The following is a 16,988-nucleotide window of genomic DNA, read 5'->3' as shown; positions in this document are numbered from 1 at the left end:
TGAGGATAAAAGTGATCTAAGGACAGTGACATAAGGTTTTATTTACATGCTTGAAAGAGAAATTTCACTTTTAATAAAATGCAATTTCACTAAATTAGAAAAAGAGCAAGAGAGAGATCCGGGTATATTTAAATTGAGTCTGTCATTTTAAAAGTCTATAATTGGTGTATGTGTTTATACTCTTTATATTGATGCCAGGCTGAGAAAAACTATTATAATTTTTATTTTTTTGGAAGCAGGTTCCACAATGTGTGTTTAAAGCAGCTCTAATGTCCTGGCTTCTGGAATAAATATCAGTCCAAACAGAGTACATAATGAAGATATTTGTGTATAATGTAATGCCCATTAACCTCCCCCCCCCCCCCCCCCCACTACCAATCCCATGACAGAAATGTAACAGATTATAAAAATGAATAATAAAATGCATTTATTCCTACTAAAAATAAAAACTTGCTGCCAAAGTGGTTATTTTTTTTTTTTTTTTTTTTTCACATTCTTCATAATTTTGGCGTTGTTATACCATTGGCTTAAGTGTGTCTCTGCAGAAGCTGGTCATCAGACCACCAAGGAGCATCGAAGCCTGGCAGGGACCCAGGTCAGGGGGCAAACCGTTGCAAAACGTTTTCCCCCATTATCGGGAAACAGAGCCAGGGTATGCCTGGCACCATAACCACTACAGAGGACTTTGATTTTGTATTAAAGGTACCTTCAGAAAAATGACAAGGCTCAACATTTCCACTTGCCCACCAGTCATTGGCAAGTAGAAATTCAGCTCTGGCAAGTGTGCCTTGAACCATCCTAAACTAGCTGTGAGTATTTCCCAGTGCTGTTTGAAAGTTTATAAAACCAGTGGAAGTCCTACATGTCCAGCGTCCTTTTCACCAAAGTCACTGTAACAGTGCCTGATTGGGAAAACTTGTTGGGATTGCGCCAGGATTGCATGACTTCCCAACACTGCATGAGTTAAACAAAAGGCAGACCTACGGCAGCGTGAGGCTCTGCAGATATACCCACCAACACGTATACACACATATACACAAACTGCTACAAAAGGCCACTTACAGAAACTCAGCTGCCGACTCTCACTGAATTCTGCATACTGGGCGGAATCCATCATTCGGGTTTGTTTTTCTGCTCTCTGTATATTAAAAGAAAAAAAATGCAACTATTAATATGTAGAATTACATTTCTGGAACTAGTTTCCTTATCTCAAAGCTGTGATTTCCCAGGTATGAGCCAAAGAAGCTCGAGAATAGATTTGTCTGTTCATAACACGTATTTAACTCATCCCTCCAAGCCTGTACCTGGGTCATACTACTCATCAACAGCATCTTAGAATCGAATAAACAAAATTCAAACTGTTGGCTTGCTGTGGGAGCTATTGTGTGATGGTTCTTCCTTTACATAGGGACATAATAAGCATAAATCAGAATGGTTTGTTTAAGGAAATGTCCTCGGACTTACCATAGGCTGGGTATTAAGTGCTGTAAAGTCATCTGTAAGGGCATTTCCCCATTAGTAAAGCTTTTCACTTCAGAGACTTCAACAGGTCCTTGCAAGGTAGACTATCGCCAAGTAGAGGCAGCATATATCCCCAGTAGGAGTGATACAGTACAATTAAAGCTAGTCCAGGGGGCTCCCAAGCTCCCACTAACAAATCATGTGATCCACGAATACAGGACAAGCAAATGCCCAATCTCCAGGTTATTTGTGTAGATGTTAACATAGGCTGTCCAAGTTGTTGCCCAAACCCTGGCCACTTAGAGAATCAATTTATACAGATACCTCTCCAGCACGATAAATAATAACAAAACATTAAAATAATAAATATGGTCCTATCTTCTTTGGAGGGGTTGGTTTTCCACAACTGTTAATAAACACCACACTTCCTTTATTTTTAATATATTATGGAAACAACACATTAAAAACATATGCAAACATAAATAAATGAAATATATATAACAAATATCCACCTCTGAGTATCCCTCATTTTGAGCAAATATCCAGGATCTGCACCTTCCACATCTATTAAGCCCATTAAATATGTAAAATCTATGTTCAAGTCTTGGTCTTACCACAGTTGTCGATTATAGTTCTATATGTGACCCATAAAACCTGTAATATTTATTTGAGTTCTTATTACAGCTGCACGGTGAGCAACAGACAAAATCACAAGTCATATCATTCATCAAAACTCTTGTGCAAATTAAAAGAACCTGCCTACTTTTATAAGTAACTTCACACATGGTTTTACACGAATGAAACTACTCACGAATGGTACTCACGAATGGTTCTGCTGCACATGTTCATAGGTTCTGTTTAAATCCCTCTCAGAAAGATATGTATCTCATGTACACCTGCCATGCATTGGTATATGGGCAATGTAGAGCCATATTTATTTTCTTAGAAATGGCAAGAAACGGGGAGGAACAGGAAAGAGTCAACATCACTGACAAATCAAGCAATAGAAACAAGCTTTCTAAAGAAATCCTGGGTGGAATTTGCAAACCATTCAGACCAGTGACAATTTGTAGAGGCGCTTATTTGTATCTGTCTGACTCAGTTCATCAATCAGTTCTTCAGTCTGTCCTGCCTCTGCAGTCTGATTGGATGGATGTATATATTATTTATACTATACTTCTAAAACTTCATCAAGTTCTTGTATAGTTATTTCCCCATATAATTCCTCTTGAGCCTTTCTATAAGTACTAAAAGAATAGCTAGACATTGTGTGATATAAAATGTTTTCAATATCTTGGAAAAAGAATACAGAAATAAAAAATAATAATAAAAAAAATATATGAAAAGTAAAAGAAAAAAAGAAAAGCTTTCTTTTGCTTTGAAATATTGAATTCTTCCAAGCATTGTCACTGACCCCCCAAAGCACATAAAGTGTTAAAAGAGCACAATGTGTTCTAGAATTTCACAAGCCGAGGAAACTTTGCTGGGGGTAGAATTATTCTCAATCTCCTCCGCCTCTCATAATTTTATTTCTTCTTTGATTTAGGATATAGCAATGTTTTCCTGTGGGATTTATTTGGAAATAGATCACATGGCACATTATTCCGTTAACAGACTGTTACATCTTCTGACTAATACTCATATCCAGAATTCACAGTTCCATACGACAAACATCACTGTGAAAAAACCTGGAGCTTGGTTTATCCATTTACAGTGGAAACTGGCTCACGATTGTTCATTCTCTAACAGTGCATACAATAACTTCAAGCATGCTACCACAGAAAGTGAGTACACATTATTACTTTGAATGGCAACTGGGAAGCTAAATAGCCTTAATTGGCCCAGACAGCAGTCCATGTACAGATATTCACTGTGTATGTAGGCAAAACTGACAGATCAAGCAGACCACTAGTCAAGGACAAGTAGAAAATTAAGACTGGGTTCAAGCATCTGATACTTCAGACAGTGTTGAAGGATTGCCTAAATGCAGACTTTTTTGAACCTCAGTGTTTACAATTCAATTCTCCACTGATATGACCTCACACCCTCTTAAATATGATATGACCATCACCTTAAACTCCACATTTCCTTCCCTCCAACATTCGGTAATACCACTTAAATAACACCTGTTTGAAAGGTTACACGTGCCCTTTTAATTATAGTAGAACGCTCTGATCTAAGTGGATTCCATATCATTTTGTTTCAATACTGTGAGCTTCCAGTGTTTCAAGTGCTAAGTATTCATAGCTGTATCATTATAATACTTACTAAACGTAATGCAGATATTTTGGTATTAAATTATCGACATTGCCAGCGAGACACTTTCTAGAGAGGCATCGTCGGGTAAGACGCCCTCTCTGCTGGGTAAAGAAAGAAACTTTCAACTTTCTTAGAAACTAATGTATTGTTTTCTCGTAGACTGTTTTACCAATAATCGATACCTCTGATATACAGAGTGCATCTATATCACACTAAGCCTATCTCTTTCCCTATCGGTGTCTAAAGCCATCCAGCTGTCCTTCAGTGTGTAATTAAGTTAATGTCTCCATTCCAGTGTGTTATTATATATGTTTATCGCTATCAGGTAACATCTGTTTTCTGCAATATAATTTGTAATGTGGAGAGCCAGGATTCAACAATACTTACACTTGCTGCCTGTTATAAATTGTTATCGGAAAACTTCCTGGATTCCACAATCTCTGCTCCATGAGCCCGACATACCAGCAACATCCTAGTTTATGAAAATATCAACGACTATTTTGCCAGCTCCCCTCCCTGACGTTAGTACTGCTCTAGAAATACACTTTTGTTTGCAGACCAGTGACTAAATGGAAAGCTTACATTGGCAAATGTCTAGAGGTGCTTTTATGTGTCTGTCCTGCCCCTGCAATCTGATTGGATGGATAGACCATTTATCCTATACTTAACAAATGTAATCAAGTTCCTGTTTCGTTATCCCCCACAGACATTGAGCTTAAATGTTTTTATTTTGCGTGTCCTTTCTAGAGGTGCTAAGGGAGTACCTAAATATTGTGTGATAAAAAAAATAAAATACACTTTCAAAATCTTGGAAAAATACAGAAATAAAAAAAAGAATTATAGAAAATAAATAAATCATAAAGTAAAAGAATTTTTCAAATATGGAATTCTTTCAAGCACTGACCCCCCAGAGCATTTAAAGTGGTAAAAGAGCAGAATGTTCCTAGGATTTTATGTGCATTCTAGAATTTCACAAGCCGATGAACCTCTCTGCCTGTGGTACATTTATTCTGTATCTCCTCCGTCTCTCACGATTAAATTTTTTTCTTTAATCTAGATACAGCAAGGTTTAAATATATGCTTCATGCTGTACTTATGCCATTAATATATATATATACACACACACACACACACACACACACATACATATATATATAAGAGAGATTTCAGTGTGAATTTCAAATTTAAGGACAACATAGCTAACTGGAAGCATAAATTAGAGAATTTTACCAGTTTTTACAGTTTGCCCATATGAACTTTCAATTTGAAAATCAATTTGAATTCTCACTTTATTGAATAATCCTTTATGTGTATTTTCCAAGCTCTGAGTATGATAGATACACTTTCAAAGCAAAGGGATCATTCTCAATATAAGATCACCAAAACTAGCAAGTCAGTTCCTGACGAACTCCCTAGCATGGGCACCATTTATTAAAAAGGAACTTATTTATAAAGGATGCACCACCCATAAAAATTACAAAATAACTAATCCTTAATACATGCACCTCCACTCAAAATAAAGGCTTCAAAATACAAGTATTTCAAAAAAGTAATGCAAGCAACAAAAAAATTAAGTAATTCTCAAAAACACAAAATCACACAGGGGCATATCCCCTGTGCATGCCCCTCACATTAGTCAAATGATCTAACTTGTCTAATACATGCTCCCCCAATCAAAGGAACCAATCACGAAGTGTGCACCCCAATAAAAAAAAAAAAATATTCCAAATGCATGGACCCCTTATCAATGAGTGCACTCTCGGGCAAATAATGAATTAATTCCAATAGCAAATATCCCGAAGGAACGCATCCCCAAAGACTACACCCTAAAACATTAAAACACAATGTCACTCAATGTACCCCAACACTGTGCTTTACTAATCTTTTTTCCATCCATGGTACCATCAAGCAATGCTAAGTGTTCCCTACATATGTTTCTCTATTCAGACCCTTATGATGTTTCCAACAAATTCACTGCCAAATTATTCTACATCAGCAGTTACTAATTTATTCTTCAAAGATAAATATTTGCTTTTGCTTAATTCTTAAAGCATGCATAATTTATGTCATATATTGTCTTTGAAGAGATGATACAACAGATCTTCATCCAAATGAAGTATTCCCATTGTAAAATGTAGTTATCTGTTTATTTACAACAGATTCGCAAACTTACGCCATTAAAGAACACTGAACAATTCTTACAGTTATAAGATATTGGTTGAAAGAAGTATATTATATAGTGTTTGCCTTCTTGTTGATTGATGGATCACATATAGCTACTGGGAAAGGCTGAAATTCTACCATCACTCCATCTCCATTATCTTCAATTAGTGACAGTCTTCCATATCTTCAATCCTCTATTCTATTCATTTTTTTTTATTCTTTATTTTTGCAGTGCTACACGTAAGACATGAGATACAACAGACCATCATATTGTAATAGCAGACAAGAAGAAGAGTCATATATGGCAAAGACCAAGCACTATTTTAAAATTGAAAACATGTTTTCAAATTAGGCAGATCTGATGCCCCTTTATTAGTAGAAATTACCTCTAACCAAGGGGACAGTGGGGGGGGGGGAGTATCATCGGTCACCTATCAGTCTGGGTGAAGCCTCCCTTTGACAAGACTGTCAAAAATATATATTAAGCCCTAAGGCCAGGATTCAGTTAGAACAAGAACCCATAAATAAAAACATGTGCAGAGAAAGAAAAGGTTGCAAAAGAAAACATTTTCACAACACAAACCAGAACTGTACGAGACAGAACTGCAAATTGACAATGAACATTTGCAAGAACAGGTCTGGAGTAGTGTTGTGTCCCAAGATAGTCAGGTTTCTGGATAAATGGGAAGATGTTAACGGGGTCCCAGGTATGCACATGAGCCCCTGTGGTCGGACTCTGGTTTTGGTCCATTAGTCCCAGAGAGATGCAAGAAAGGTGGGTGCCGAAGTGGGTGTGTGGGTGGTTCCGTTGTGGTTTGCCATTATGGTTCCTGGTGCTGCCCATCTGTAGTCTATCCCTGCAGCTCTCAGTTTTGAGGTGACAGGCCCTACAGTATTGCAACAAAGGAGTCCTGGAAGAATAACAAATATGAGCCCTTGAAAGGCAGTGGATTAGATTTTTGTCTTGAAAAGGAATGCAGCAGAGGATAACGTCCCTGATCAAATCAGGTGAAGATTTGGTGGAGCCTGTTAGGCAGTAGACTATATCAATACCTGTTTTTTGGCAACAAAATGAGGTAAGATAGTTGTCAGCAGCCTCCAAATGTAGTACAGAAGCTCTTTGGCCGACATTGCAGCTAGGATGTTGCAAATGTTGACATTTTTCAGCACTGTCAGTCCTCAATGGCCATCATTTGGAGAGACAGGGTCATCTGATGAGTTTGAAGTTGTGTCACCGCAGCTCGTATTCAGTGATTTTGACTCAGATTTATAAGATGTCTTCTTCAGATGCTCTTACACAGTCTGTGACCATTTAAATGTCAGCTTTTATGAGCGTTCGGCCAGCTGCCCATACTTTCTGGATGTCTGCCAGAAGGACCTTTAGGTACTTTTTAGTGGTGAGAGCAGAGCCATCAAAAGGCACAGGATGTGGATTGTGCCCGCTCTTATGGACTGGTATGGCATCTGGCACCCAGTTCTCCAGCACAATAGTTTACAAGTTAGTATGCGGGCATTCCGCAGAAGACAGTCTGGGCTGCGTGGACCTTTGTAACATGGCCCCAATGTGCCTGCCCTCAGCTGCAGTGTTTAGCCTCAGAGAGCCGCTTCCCATGGCCGGCATGCGGTCTAGCAGGCTAGGCGATGCAGTCGGTGCTCCCAACAAACCCCCCTGGAGTGGCCCCACCAAGGAGTGCTTCCATCCCCATGATTGTCTACTGGAGGTAGGCCTCAGTCTTGCATCTCAGCTTATGCCATTTTGGTGTTTGACAGTAAGACAACTAGTGGTGCAGCCCATCTCAGAGAAGCAGTATAACATAATGAGAGAGCTGGATGAGTTCAGGAAAAGGAGATATTCCTTGGGTTTTTGGTGAATCGTGAGAAGCTTCCAGAAATGGCACCTTGAACAGGTTGCTAGCAAGCTCTGTCCCTTTAATCCTCTATTCTCACTCAATGTCAATCTATCTTCAATCGCCTATAATTAGTGACAAACTCCCCATGAACTTTTCTTTTCTTGACAGTTTCCTATCCATCGCTTTGCCAATCCTTTCATTCTTCTCTATTCCACCGACCCTTTTTCTGCCTCACTTTATAACCGTTTTCCTTTAGCTCTGTCACCAATGCCACCTTCTTTATCATTTTCTATCTCTGGGGCAGTGTTTTTCCTCTAGCCTACGCTTTCTCTACCAATATTGTATTATTATACCCTTATCTACTATACCAATATTCTCTATTCACATCTGGTATGTCATTGTCACTGTTCCCTAGCTACCCTACTCTAATTCTCTTCAATCCTTTTATGTCAATCTGGTGACTTTTGTTTATGCCAGCCACAAATTAACACTGGCTACAATATGCTAAATAGTTAAAAGTGGAAGAAACAGCCATGCATTGCATATCTAATTTTATTAAAGAAATTAATATATGCATTTTTTATAATCTTAATACGCATTCAGTTACGGTAAGTCTGAAATAAATATTAAAGAGACAAAACAATACCAATATCAAAACAAACCAAAAAAAATTTACGAGAAAATACAAAACTGGAAATAGTCACAGCCAGAAGGGAAATTTCTTAATCATTAGGGAAACTGTAAATTTCATTTTTCCATAGTTGTGCACTGTTCATCCTGAGTCACAAGAAGACAGATTTAAAACACATTCAGTTCACCCTTTCAGAGCCAGTGAGGTTGCGGATTTATAGCAAAATGAATGATGGTCCGAAAAATCCCCAATGTTGACTGCTCTGCTGGGTGTCCGGTGGCCACGGGTTGCAGGGGACGGTGAACCTGTCCCTCACAGCCGCCATGTTCTTCTTCCTGGTCCTCTTCAGAACAAGAACAGTGCATCTTATTTACACAGCCTGCTTTCTAAACAAATGTATTGTAGTAAACTTCAAGTATTGTTGCTGTGTATTCATATAGATATTGTACTATCATATAGATATAGATATTGTACTTTTATTGCACTTTGGAGGTATGCATATAGAGCGTCAACAATGCTCTGTGCATAGTGACAGCCAGTCTGATATGCAACCTACAGAACAAGACCCATTCTTATGACCATCAAAAGTATCACTGATAGATCAATGACCCATTCTTATGACCATCAAAAGTATCACTGATAGATCAATGTCACAACCCCTCTGTGCCCTGCCTCTCTGTTCTCAAGCCTCACAAAATAGAGAGAAGTGGGATATTCCACAGATGAATGTCAATATTCTCTGCATATCAGGGCAAAGGAGTAAGTCTCAGGGCTGCAAGGTGAGTGGGAATTCTCAAAGGGTTAGTGGAAACCTTCTACTGAACTCAGGGCATTTCTCAAGGTCTCCGAGAGAGTGGGCAGACTGTCAAGGTTACCGAGTTACCAATATTTTTGCTCTAGGTTAAAATGATTAATACAAAAAATTTTAGGTTACAAAAATATTGCTTAAAATAATGTCTGCTTTTACTTTAGTGACAGTTCTGATAAAAAAAAAAATACATGAAGGAAAAAAAGCTTAATTCTGTGCGAAAGTTTGTATTTTCGCAATGTTTTGATACAGCCAGTGTAGAATACATTTCCAAACATAAAACATGAAAGTAATCGTTTATAAATGTCCTTGAGTGAAGAGACTTCGCTAATGGTTCCGTTGAAAAGTAACAATGGTTCTCCAAAACTGTCTTCAAGTGAATGCAATCACATGTGGCAAAAAATGAGATAGCCCTCCAATAAAGGGAAAGACTGACCTTGCTGATATATACCACATCTCCACTGCAAGCAAAATAATGGTGGAAATCTAAAATGTAAACACAAGCTTGTTGTATCAACTAAATAGCAAAAATATGAAACTGCTCAATAATAAACGCCATAGACTAAACAAAGCTAATTATAAAACCTGCTAACTTCATCATTTAAACACCCCAATGGCCAAGTGAATTTAGGTGAATAATAGTGTTTAGAAATCGTGAAGATCAATAAAGAGGGCGATTTATAGCAATATAGACAAAAAAAAAAAAAAAAACACAAACACAGTGCATTGAATGCTGGGATAAAATGCAATTAAAGGGACACTTCAGGTTGGATTCACCCATTCATATTGGAATGGTAGTGGACTCTACCGTTCGGCCAACTCCACCCAAGTGCCATAATCTTCCCTGCCAGACTCTATGTATTTTACAACAGGGCTTGATAAAAAGACACCAAGTACCTTGGGTTACTGTACAATAACCCCTGCAGCTTGATGTAGGATGGTGGCAGTGAATGCTGGATTGTCAACTCATACAGTTGTAATCAAACTTATTCCACTCCCATTGAAAATGCATTTAAGATACATTTTCAGTTGAATTAGGGGAAACAACTTGAAGCATTCATTGTTTTGAGCTATTTCAATTGCTTTTGTTTGATTTGTTCATTGCAAACAGCTGAAATCCTGTAAATTCTGACAATAAACCTTGGGTTTGAATACTTTTGATTACAACTGTATATCTCTGCAGAGGCGGCTCTCTAATTAGGCGGTTTAGGCGCCGCCTAAGGCCTCGCGCTGGCGGGGGCCTCGCGGCCGCCTAAACCGCCTGTTGGCAGAGTGTGTCAGGTCCTCGGTCACTGACCGAGGACCTGACACCAGGAGGGGGCCCGGCGGCTTGCCCGGTATGCCGCCGGGTGCGAGGCCCCTCCTGGCTGCCCGGCCAGCCACCGCAGACACTGGTCTGCAGCTCCGCAGTGTGCAGAGCTGCAGACCATGTGACTCGCGAGAATTGGCCAATCAGAGCATTGCCGCGGGTTACCACGGCAACGCTCTGAAATCTCGCGAGATTACACAGTCTGCAGCTCTGAGGAGCTGCAGACCGTGAGCAGTGGCCACCGGACCACCAGGGAGCCCACTGGACCACCAGGGAAAGGTAGGCTCTCCCTCCCCATCATCCCCCACCCCCCTCAGGCTCACCCCCACCACCCTCAGCCTCACCCCCACTACCACCATCACCCCCCACCACCATCACCCCCACCACCCTCAGCCTCACCCCCACCACCCCTCCCCTCCCCACCCTCACCATCACCCCCACCACCCTCAGGCTCACCCCCCACCACCACCATCACCCCCACCACCCTCAGCTTCACCCCCCACCACCATCACCCCCACCACCCTCAGCCTCACCCCCACCACCCTCAGCCTCACCCCCACCACCCCTCCCCACCCTCACCATCACCCCCACCACCCTCAGCCTCACCCCCACCACCCTCAGCCTCACCCCCACTACCACCATCACCCCCCACCACCATCAGCCTCACCCCCACCACCCCTCCCCTCCCCACCCTCACCATCACCCCCACCACCCTCAGGCTCACCCCCCACCACCACCATCACCCCCACCACCCTCAGCTTCACCCCCCACCACCATCACCCCCACCACCCTCAGCCTCACCCCCACCACCCCTCCCCACCCTCACCATCACCCCCACCCCCCTCAGCCTCACCCCCCACCACCACCATCACCCCCACCACCCTCAGCCTCACCCCCCACCACCACCATCACCCCCACCACCCTCAGCCTCACCCCCACCACCATCACCCCCAACCACCCTCAGCCTCACCACCCACCACCATCACCCCCCACCATCCTCAGCCTCACCACCCACCACCACCATCACCCCCCACCACCCTCAGCCTCACCCCCACCACCACCATCACCCCCACCACCCTCAGCTTCACCCCCCCACCACCATCACCCCCCACCATCCTCAGCCTCACCACCCACCACCACCATCACCCCCCACCACCCTCAGCCTCACTCCCCACCACCATCACCCTCAGATTCACCCCCCACCCCCCCCACCCTCAGCCTCACCCCCACCACCATCACCCCTCCTCAGCCTCACCCCCACCACCATCACCCCTCCCCACCCTCACCATCACCCCCCACCACCATCACCCCCCACCACCCTCACCATCACCCCCCACCACCCTCACCATCACCCCCCACCACCATCACCCACCATCACCACCCTCAGCCTCACCACCATCACCCCCCACCACCCTCACCATCACCCCTCCCCACCATCACCCCTCCCCACCCTCACTCCCACCACCCTCAGCTTCACCCCCTCCCCACCCTCACTCCCACCACCCTCAGCCTCACCCCCACCACCATCACCCACCATCACCACCCTCAGCCTCACCACCATCACCCCCCACCACCCTCAGCTTCACCCCCACCACCATCACCCCCCACCACCCTCAGCTTCACCCCCACCACCATCACCCTTCCCCACCCTCAGCCTCACCCCCACCACCCTCACCATTACCCCTTCACCCTCAGCCTCACCCCCACCACCCTCAGCCTCACCATCCCCCATAAACCCCCGCCACCCTCAGCCTCACCCCCCACCACCCTCAGCATCACCCCTCACCACCCTCAGCTTCACCACCCACCACCACCCTCAACATCACCCCCCTCACCCCCCTCAGCCTCACCACCCACCACCCTCAGCATCACCACCCTCAGCATCGCCCCTCACCACCCTCAGCATCGCCCCTCACCACCCTCAGCATTACCCCCCACCACCCTCATCATCACCACCCTCAGCATAACCCTCCGTCACCACCCTCAGCCTCCCCCACTCACATTACACCCCACTCTCACATTACACCCCACTCTCACATTACACCCCACTCTCACATTACCCCCCCCACTCTCACATTACCCCCCCCACTCTCACATTACCCCCCCACTCTCACATTACCCCCCCACTCTCACATTAGCCCCCCACTCTCACATTAGCCCCCCACTCTCACATTAGCCCCCCACTCTCACATTAGCCCCCCACCCCACTCTCACATTAGCCCCCCACTCTCACATTAGCCCCCCACTCTCACATTAGCCCCCCACTCTCACATTAGCCCCCCACTCTCGCATTAGCCCCCCACTCTCGCATTACCCCCTCTCACTCTCGCATTACCCCCTCTCACTCTCGCATTACCCCCTCTCACTCTCGCATTACCCCCTCTCACTCTCGCATTACCCCCTCTCACTCTCGCATTACCCCCTCTCACTCTCGCATTACCCCCTCTCACTCTCGCATTAGCCCTCTCACTCTCGCATTACCTCCTCTCACTCTCACATTACTCCCTCTCACATTACTCCCTCTCACATTACCATCACCCCCGCTCCCGCTCACATTACCATCACCCCCGCTCCCGCTCACATTACCATCACCCCCCTGCTCCCTTTCACCATCACACCCCCCGCTCCCTCTCACCATCACACCCCCCGCTCCCTCTCACCATCACACCCCCCGCTCCCTCTCACCATCACACCCCCCGCTCCCTCTCACCATCACACCCCCCGCTCCCTCTCACCATCACACCCCCCGCTCCCTCTCACCATCACACCCCCCGCTCCCTCTCACCATCACACCCCCCGCTCCCTCTCACCATCACACCCCCCGCTCCCTCTCACCATCAGCTACCCCATACACATAGGGTCTCAGACAAAAACGCAAACATGCTCACAGAGACATACATTCGCACACACAAGGATACTCTCTGTCAGACACACTCTCAGGCACATACACAGGTAGACAGTGCATCAATGTGTATATGTGACACTTTGTTAGTGGGGCCTCATGTTTGTGTTTCGCCTAAGGCCTCATAAAGTCTAGAGCCGCCTCTGTATCTCTGTGATCCCTTGCCTGTCAAGCTGCATAGCATTGAGGGGGGCTGAAACAGATCATCTCTGTGGCTTCCCTGCTCACAACTAGAAGCAGGGAGTAATGTCACAAAGCTTTTTGTAGGTTATTGTAACAGTGTCAGAGTGTGTGATATAGGTGATATATATGTGTGAGAGTGTGTGTTAAGTTAGCCTAACCGTGTTTGTGAAGTCAGTATCACAGAGTGAGAATGTGTAAGGTAGTGTCAGAGTGGGAACCTGAGCTTGATTGACTAAACACTAATTTGTAGCAAATTGGAAAATGGCTAAAATAGTAAATGTATAAGTTAAGGCAGATAATTTTACCACATTTGGCAAAATGTTAAAAATCCTAACGCCTAAATGTTAAATTCAGTTTTCAGTTTATTACAAGTCACTATTTAGTCTAGATCAGGGGTAGGCAACCTTGGGCACCCCAGATGTTATGGACTACATCCCCTATAATGCTCCTACATCCATAGTGCTGGCAAAGCATCATGGGAGGTGTAGTCCAGAACATCTGGAGTGCCAAAGGTTGTCTATGCCTGGTCTATATACTTTTAATTTGCTACCTGGGTTTCAATTCATTACAGGATGCTGTTTTTTTTTTTTTAACAACTTCACTTCATTCACTTCATGTGAATAATTTTACCTGGAGGTTTTTTAGTTTTTTTTTAAATTCTTTATTTTTCGTGTGCAATGAAGAGTACATGTGCAAGGCCACAATAGCCTCCATACAACAGACATTATCATAAGCATTTTGCAAGATTCTAGGCGCACATTTTTCTAAGTATATACGGTCTCAATGTTATAACGAGTGAATGGAGGTGTAGAACTGTTAGGGTTAAAGGCACCCTTCTAAAGAAATCACCCTGAGTACTGCGGGGCCGTAGGTGGAGGGGGTGGGTAGTGACGGCTATGTCTGATAGCTATTCTGTTCCCCTGTCGCGTCTCACTTGCCGTGGGTGAGCTATGTGTCTCGTGGCCTCGGTGTGAGTGGATGGGGCTTGTGTGGTGATAGTTGTGGAATCACTTTGTGTTGCCCCCTATCATGTTTAGGTCCCGTCTCGTGTCTCTTCTGATCGTGGTCATTGGTGTACTTCAGCGTGCGCGGTGTTCTGGGAGTCATAGGGTGCTATGTAGTCCTAGTAGTGGTTGCGTGTTACGCTGGTCAAGTTTACTGCTATTAAAGGTTGGGTCTAGTTGTGTGAAAGTCGCTGTGTTGCGTCTGGGTTAAACTGTGCCCGTGGGGCAAGAGGCTTGAAGTGTGTGCGCTGCTGTCAGTTCCCTTTAACCCCAGGGAGGGGAGGGGAGGTGGGTGTCACCGTGGCAGTGTTTGGCAGCTCCCTTGGGCCTTTCTGACCGTTACAATATACCTGGAGGTTTTCTGCAACGGAATACAATGACACCTATCTGGAAAACGTGGTTATAATTCCATTTATATTTAGAACAAAGGCTGGAGTGTCCCTTTAATAATGGAAAGTGACACAGGAGCGTGATGCAGCGGACTCAATCTGTACTTTCCAAATGCAGTAACACGTATGCTGTAAAGGCTGCCTCTAGAGAACATTACCTGTTATTAACAATTGATTCTAGACAGACAGAACAATAAACACCATCTCTCTAAGCATATTGTGTTCTAAAGAGACAGCGGCTCTGGGCTTGTTAAATTAAGCAGAAACCAGCTACTATTCCAGGCCACGAGTTCAGGAGGAAATATAGGCACACAGGGAACCAATGCCAGAAAGAAGACATTAAAACACACGAGGCTATAAAGCTTGCATGATTCTGCATCTCAAACCTTCTTCCAGGTGGGAGATTGACTACTGTGTAATATATTAAAGAGTTCTATATTGTCAGTCAAGGAACACATGTTAACGTTTTATACTGGATAATATTTCAATGAAATAGTGTCCTAATCAAACTGCAGTGCTATGTTTTATTTTACAGAGGGACGAGGGCCCAATGGGAACTTTGTAACTTTACCAGATTTGCAGAGAATATGCTCCTAACTGTGCATGGATCAGTGTTTACAGTAATAAATACAGAGGGTTGGGCATTTTCTAATTACAAAGAATTTAATGTGATCTCTACCTTGATTTTCTCTTATGGTCCAGTCAATACTTTCGAACACATTGCCTGGCAATTGTGAGGAGAATTAAAGGACCATTACTAGGAGTGTATTATACATTGATAGAACAGTCTTGGATACACATTTAGATATTTTAACAACAAACGTGGTGAAGTCCCAATGCGTATCTTTTCTCAGTCCAGACAGGGACAATCCGAGCACAGTAATCACTATATTATTAAAGCTGTTATAGCACTGGGAGGGTTTGTTCATTATTATTATTATTGCCATTTATATAGCGCCAACAGATTCCGTAGCGCTTAACAATATTATGAGAGGGAGATTTAAATATAAATAGGACAATTACAAATAAACTTACAGGAACAATAGGTTGAAGAGGACCCTGCTCAAACGAGCTTACATTCTATAGGAGGTGGGGTGTAAAACACATTAGGACAGGAATTTACATGAACATCCTGTTACTTTTATTCTCTTTTCAAGCAGTTTGACAAAAAAATTCAGGATTCCCTCATACCCAAAAGCGGTTTATATATTATAATGAGGAAATGGGCAAATTATCAAACACCTCAGGGCTTAGAGAACTCAATGCATGATTGAGTAATGTGTGCTCACACTGTATAAACACTAAAAGGGACTAGAACCGTAACGTCCTAGCACCACAACCACAATGCACTTGAGTGGTTAGAAAGCTTGGTATGTCATCCTAATGCAAGGGATTGCAGGCAGCTTTTGGCCTGTGGGGCAAGTACAAACCAATTAACTTTTTGTTTATAAACCCCACAGATCCCAGATACTGGGAAATATTCAATTAGAAAATGTATTCTTGAAAATCCCAGGCTACTATCCCAGGAATTCTGGGCTAGCAAAAGCCTTGCACAATTCCTGCCTGTTGTGACTTCTACAGTACTCATCCAACAGACATTCAATAAAAAGGTGCTTTGAGGATGTGGCCGACAGACCCTGTATGCTAGAGGCCAAGGGTTGGGGGGGAATGGATTTTGCTTCCCTGCTTCCCTTGCCAGCCCACTCCTGTATTTAGGTTTTAGCTTATACTGTAACACATACATGCTATGATGATTACACTGTACACGCTTACAAAGCGGAGTGGGGCATCACAAATTGTAACACTCCGTACAGCAGTAGAGTATGGATATATGGCAGTGGAATATACTCTGAGTCAAACTACACATGGTCTAACATTTAAAGGAACACTATAGTCACCAAGAACAACCACTGCTTATTTTATTTGGTCTGGTGAGTATATTCATTCACTGCAGTAAATACTCTTTTCAGAGAAAATGCAGTGTTTACATTACAGCCTAGTGATAACTCCACTGGCCACTCCTCAGATA

The 16,988-nt window shown here is 43.6% G+C and overlaps 1 protein-coding gene across 2 annotated transcripts in view; it reads right to left on the bottom strand.

Annotated features, from left to right (window-relative positions):
- SUPT3H (SPT3 homolog, SAGA and STAGA complex component) overlaps positions 1-16,988 on the bottom strand; it is a 437,882-nt gene that overhangs the window by 90,398 nt on the left and 330,496 nt on the right. For both annotated transcript variants that reach the window (XM_063440842.1, XM_063440843.1), the window contains one exon: positions 1,063-1,138. In XM_063440842.1, coding sequence (XP_063296912.1) covers positions 1,063-1,138 — 76 coding nt within the window. The remainder of the gene's footprint in view (positions 1-1,062; positions 1,139-16,988) is intronic.

The sequence above is a fragment of the Pelobates fuscus genome, chromosome 2, assembly GCF_036172605.1.
Source record: "Pelobates fuscus isolate aPelFus1 chromosome 2, aPelFus1.pri, whole genome shotgun sequence".
NCBI classification, from domain to species: Eukaryota; Metazoa; Chordata; class Amphibia; order Anura; family Pelobatidae; genus Pelobates; species Pelobates fuscus.
This window is presented reverse-complemented; position numbering and strand designations above follow the sequence as displayed.